We start from the raw sequence: 6,414 nt of genomic DNA on the forward strand, positions 1-6,414 counted from the left end.
AAAGAAAGAGTTTGGTTCATACATGTATTTGTATACATAATTGAAACGTATTAAAATAATGTTGTTCCAATAGATTGAAAAATACATGGATATTGACTGGCGATACCATTCGTTGTCAGTTTATTTAGGATAATTTATCAGGAAAGGAAACTCCCAAGAAGTAAATTGGCTTTGAATTTTTTTTAGTTACCTGTTTAAACGGGATTTATTTTCACAAATAGCTTCATAATTAAAGATATGTAAGTTATGTGAATTTGCTTTACTGTCCATAATAGCCGGATGAGCAATTCAATCTAGAGTGAATAGATGTTTTGAATAGATATTTTAACAGATCTGTTTGGTTTTTTTAAAAACAGCTTCTATTTTTCCTTGCAAGGTTACCTCATGTAAGAAAGAACATGTTACTTGGAGTGAGCAAATTTGGGGGGAATGGTTGGAATAAAATGGAAATGGGAAGAATTGAGCATCTAGGAATTGAAGGGAAGCAGACTATACCTTTCAATGTCTCTGACTGCAAAATTCCCTGGTATTGTTTTATCAAATTTTCCCTGGTCTCCATTGTTTGGTTATTTTCTCATTTTTTTAAATACCAAACTTTCAGAAGCATACTGTATATTCATTTTCATATGCATTTCTTAAAAACAAGTGCAATTTTTACATCTTTTTGACAAGAGAAAAACTATGTTTGTTAATTGCATTTGTTATTGCCATGGTACCAGATCTCACAAATCCACCCCTGGAAAAAATTTATGGCTGAGTTGTTTTACATCTCAGCTTAAAACCTAGACTGTGATCTATGACTGCTTATACAGTAGTAAATTTGTTAGTTTTTAGGGAAACAGACCGTACTTTATTGTTTAGATTTTTTTTCTTAAGTTGATAATTAGATGTAACCTTCAATAATTGAGTTTGGCCAAATATAAACTTTGACTGTATAATTTTAATGTAGACTAAAACAATGTTCCTCACTCTTGGCAGCTTGAATATGTGTGGACTTCAGCTCCCAGAATTCCCCAGCCAAACTTGCTATTCTGGGAGTTGAAGTCCACACATCCTCAAGTTGCCAAGGTTGAACAACTCTGGACTAGAATATAATCATTTCTCTTTTCACAATGAAGGCTCGTATTGCAGAGTGCTTTTGCTCTTCTGTTTAGGATCATTTCACCTCTCCCGATGAATACGATGATCCTGCTGTTCTCTATGAAGCTATCACAACGCACGAACAAAACCTGGTTATAGCTCATGAAGGGGACCCTGCTTGGCGAAGTGCTGTACTTTCCAATTCTCCCTCCCTACTTGCCCTTCGCCACGTGATGGATGACGGCACCAATGAATACAAGATCATCATGCTGAACAAGCGTTATCTAATCTTTAGAGTCATTAAAGTAAGATACTTTTAATGGGGTGGATGAGACCACCTATTCTAGGATGAGATGTGATAAGTGGGGAGGATAGGCATTTATTACTTTATGGTATGAAATTGGTGTTTTGATTTTTGATTCCTTTTTTAAATGCTGTGATTTTGTTAAGTAATTTTTTGATGTTAAATTGTTTTAGGTTTTTAAATATTTTGATTAAAGAAATCTGCAGGACTTGCAGACTAAGCAAATTAAAAAAACGGTTATATTTTACATTTAATTCCATAATTGGGAGAAGTGTAGCACAGGCACCTCTCACTATCTTGCTATGTCTTACTTCCAGCAGCATACTGATAACAGTTTTTATCTATTTCTTGTATATAAGCAAATTTTAAATTTTGTTTATGCCAACACTTGCTTAGAAGTAGAATAAATAATTATATAATAAATGCATGAATGCTTTCCATAAAGTTAAATACAGAGTCTGCATGTTTCTGAAGTAATTAAATGAATTTTAATTATTTTTCTAAAAGGTAAAACTTTAATGTATAATTTTAAAATTGTTTAAATCTTGAGGATATTTATGATTAGGATGGAAGTGTGTGTGTGTGTCTGCGCGCGTGCGTGCACGCGCCTATATCCTGTTTTCAGTATGCATTTAAAAAGCGTCTATGAAGATTCTCAATCATCCAGGTCATGGTTGTCCCAAGGCAATTGGACTTTCTTAGATTTTTTTCCTTTGAAAATGTTTCACTTCGCATCCAAGATGCTTCTTCAGTTCCCCACTGAAGAAGCTTCTTAGATGAGAAATGAAATGTTTTCAAAGGGAAAAAAAAAACAAGACAGTCCAGATGCCTTTTTTAAAAAAGCACTTTTGGGACCTTTAAAAAATGGTTGTAATTTTAGACTACTTTTGTACTAGTAGATTTATTTGGTAAAATCAGTGAATATTTCATGTCATAAGATTCATGTAGTTATAGCTGTCTTGATTTGCATTTTGCCACACTATTTTTCTTACTTATCTTCCCCATTTCTGTGTTTTTGCAGGTAAATAAGGAATGTGTCCGTGGCCTTTGGGCTGGGCAGCAGCAGGAGTTGGTCTTCTTGCGCAATCGAAACCCAGAAAGAGGGAGCATCCAAAATGCAAAACAAGCTTTGAGGAACATGATTAACTCATCTTGTGATCAGCCCATTGGATACCCAATTTATGTCTCACCTCTGACAACTTCATATTCTGATAGTCATGAACAGCTAAGAGAGATTCTTGGTGGTGCCATCAGTCTGGGAAACATCAAGAACTTCGTAGTATCTACATGGCACAGGTGAGTAAAAGAAGTCTCCAGAGTACAGTTGCTCATTTTAGTATATTTAATTGGAATGGTACATTATAAAGTTTTTTGTTTTATCACTTTTCCTTTTACAATGCAAATCCAGAGTAAGATTCCTGTCAAAACCAAGAATATTGCTTTTATTAGAAATTTCAGTACATTGTCAACAGTCACTTTAATCTCAGTTGTATTATTTACCTCCTGCAAACATTAACTATGGATAAAGTTTGCTCTTTGTGAAACTCTGTTCCAAACACAGAATGCTCCCTTAATAAACCCAATTTTCTCTGGAATTCACAGTTCTAAGGATGATTTTTAAGTTTCTGAATGTAAATTAGGCAATACAATCTTATCTGTTTTGTTTCTACCTACAACAACACTCAATACAACTGAGAAAACTGGTGTTGTGTTAAATATCTTTTGGACAGGGCCCGCTTGTTCAGCTTTACCTGTCTCAAGAAATTGTTATGAGATGCCATCATGAATTTCTGGAAGAAAATGTATGATAAATAAACATGAAAAGTATAGGTCAAGATATCTTTGGAAGATTTTGATGTTTACTTTCTTAGTCTGCTTGCTATTGTTTTTTATTATTATTATGTTCAGGTTAAGAAAAGGCTGTGGTGCTGGTTGCAACAGTGGAGGAAACATTGAAGACTCGGATGCTGGAGGTGGTGCTTCTTGCACAAGTAATAGTGTAACTGCCAATGATTCTCAGAGCAGTGTATCTCAAGGTGGTGGGAATGCAACTGTTGGACAGGGATCTGGAGTAGGATTGCATCCTCCTGTCACATCTCATCCAGTCACCCTAGGTAAAACTGAACTAGTGTCTGAGAGTGTATATATTCAAATACCTCACTGCCAGATTGGGATAATTAGACTTTGAAACATTGTTGTTTTAACTTCTGTCTTCCCGTCAACAGTGTCTGTTAAGCATGTTTGGAATCCACAGGTCCCATACCATCCATTCACCTTGCGGCTTTGGTGATTCTGTAGAGGGTAATAAGAAAGATACAGTGTACTTTTTCCCGTGAAGATCAGCACACATATAAAAGACATAAGTCATCTGGAGGGCCCGGGACAGGGGCTATTCCTCTGTCCTAGTTCTTTTGGACCTCTCGGCGGCTTTTGATACTGTGGACCACGGTATCATGCTGCGGCGGTTGGGTGGGTTGGGAATGGGGGGCACCGTGATGCGGTGGTTCTCTTCCTTCCTCACCGACCGTACGCAGTCTGTATTGGCAGGGGGACAGAGGTCGACCCCNTCTTTTTCTTAAGAAAGTAGAAAACAATCATGAAAAATTACAGTTTGAGTTATATGATAGAACATACAAACATCTTATATGCTTTACCTAATGTTTTCAATGTTTGTTTTTGTTTTTACTCAAAGCCACTCAATGCAGATAAGGATTCTTCTCTGGTTACCCTTTGCTACGGGCTGTCTGTTCTTGGTCGGAGGGCTCTCGGAACTGCTTCACATCATATGGCTAGGTACTCTTCTTTATTATTCCAGAATAGGTCTCCTAGAATATGGCTGTACCTTTTTCTATTCCCACTCTTAATTTGACTTACCAGATTTGAGTAGCTGATTTCACTCTCTAAATATTAGTGACAAATTCTGGCAGGATGCTTAACAGGACAGAGGAAGCTTATCCTGCTGCAGTTTTCCTCCATAAACATTTAGTATTTAGAACTCTTATGTCCCTCATCTAGATGATTGTAAGAAAATATTTTCAGTAAAAAAAAAAAGTTGCAACTCCTTTATGCAGTATGACTGTTTGTTAGGCCCTTAGCATTCTCTAAACTTGCTTTTCTCCATCCAAATATTTTATGGCCAGCCTAGCTAACCTTATCAGTGCATGGTGAAGTGAAGTTTAATTAGTGTATTTGTTTCTTCTTTGGTTGTTGATTTAGTGCTGGTTCCTCTTCTGGCATTGGTTAATAAGTGCAGAATGATGACGGATGTACTTAGATCTGTTTGCCCCTTTCTTTGATTTTTGGTTGCTTCCCTTTTGGAATGGCTCATAGCTAGACCTTATCTCAGTATGTCTGTTAATGGCTAATTTCTCAGAGTGATAGAACTTTAAAGCAGTGTTTCTCAATCTGGCAGCTTGAAAATATGTGGACTTCAACTAACAGAATTCTGGAAGCTGAAGTCCATACATCTTCAAGCTGTGAAGGTTGAAAAACACTGCTGTAAAGAATATACTTGCATTTTTAGATCTTTTGTTTCTATTATAGTCATTGACCAGCACTGAGTTGGTATTTGAGACAAGCTCAATTTATAAACATCGAGAAGAAGAAAAGGGAACTTGGAGAATGCCAAGAACCCAATAATTCAACTCTGGGCTACATATATTCTCCACTAGAATTGTCAGTCTGTTGTAAAATGAATAAAGACATTTAACACACATGGTGAATGAATGATGATGGGGAACATCAGAAATCTTTCCTTTAACTTTAAGAACAAAATAAGTATAAAATTGATTTTGAGGAAAGTGAAAGACTCTGAGGCACAGAAATAATTTGTTAGCAAATAGGCCAGGTGCTTATTCAGTAAATAACTGCAAAGTACAAGGTAATGGAAGTTTCCAGATAAAACTACTGCTGTTCTCATTAATCCAAAGAGTTTATGCCACTTTTCTGCCAAGTAATTTGAGGATGATTAGTTTTCCTTTAGTGTTTCAGCCATTGCTTGAATAGATAGCCAGAACAGATGAGGAATTGAAGAATGGTTGTCAGGTTTTTTTTTTTAATGCTCCTGATTTATATTTGTTTATGATGGCAATTTAAATTTGCCTTGGCAATCCACAGTGTTTATATAGAAATGAAAGTCTTACTTTCTTCAACTAATTTTAGAATGCTGAATGCTTGCTTTAATGTTTGGGGTTTCTCTCCCAAACCAAACAGTAATCTGGAATCTTTCCTGTATGGGCTCCATGCCTTGTTTAAAGGAGACTTTCGTATATCATCAATGCGAGATGAATGGATTTTTGCAGACATGGAATTACTGAGGAAAGTGGTGGTCCCTGGGATACGGATGTCACTAAAACTGCACCAGGTATAAAGAATGCTTGCACACACGTACATCAGCTGAAAGTGACACAGATTATTATAACTCAAACTCTGTGGGTAAGGGATTTGTAGCAATCCTTGGTAAAAATTTGATTCAAGAGCAAATGGAGCTCTTGACAAAGGAGTCACTTTTAATAACGTATGAGGAAAAAAATTAATTGAGAAACAAATTCCAAAATTAATTCAGTTATTTATTTATTTATTTTCTGTTGCCACCTATCTCAAGCAAGTGTTTCTGGTTATATAATCTGGTGAATTTGATAAATTTACTAGTCACTCACTGAGGTGGGTGGCTTTAGAAGTAGATAGATAGATAGATAGATAGATAGATAGATAGATAGATAGATAGATAGATAGATAAGATAGATAAGATAGATAAGATAGATAGATTAGATAGATAGAGGAAAGGAAAGGAAAGGAAAGGAAGAAAAAAAGGAAAGAAAGAAAGAAAGAAAAAGAAAGAGTTTGGTTCATACATGTATTTGTATACATAATTGAAACGTATTAAAATAATGTTGTTCCAATAGATTGAAAAATACATGGATATTGACTGGCGATACCATTCGTTGTCAGTTTATTTAGGATAATTTATCAGGAAAGGAAACTCCCAAGAAGTAAATTGGCTTTGAATTTTTTTTAGTTACCTGTTTAAA

General features: G+C 35.6%; 1 protein-coding gene across 1 annotated transcript in view; it reads left to right on the forward strand.

Annotated features, from left to right (window-relative positions):
• The window catches only part of PCNX1 (pecanex 1), a 93,754-nt gene that overhangs the window by 77,604 nt on the left and 9,736 nt on the right, over positions 1-6,414 (forward strand). Inside the window, exons 30-32 of the mRNA XM_015823519.1 lie at positions 1,155-1,385; positions 2,406-2,680; positions 3,293-3,498. Of these exons, the coding sequence (XP_015679005.1) occupies positions 1,155-1,385; positions 2,406-2,680; positions 3,293-3,498 (712 nt within the window). The remainder of the gene's footprint in view (positions 1-1,154; positions 1,386-2,405; positions 2,681-3,292; positions 3,499-6,414) is intronic.

The sequence above is a fragment of the Protobothrops mucrosquamatus genome, unplaced genomic scaffold (genome assembly GCF_001527695.2).
Source record: "Protobothrops mucrosquamatus isolate PMUCROS unplaced genomic scaffold, P.Mucros_1.0 scaffold1897, whole genome shotgun sequence".
Classification (NCBI taxonomy): Eukaryota; Metazoa; Chordata; class Lepidosauria; order Squamata; family Viperidae; genus Protobothrops; species Protobothrops mucrosquamatus.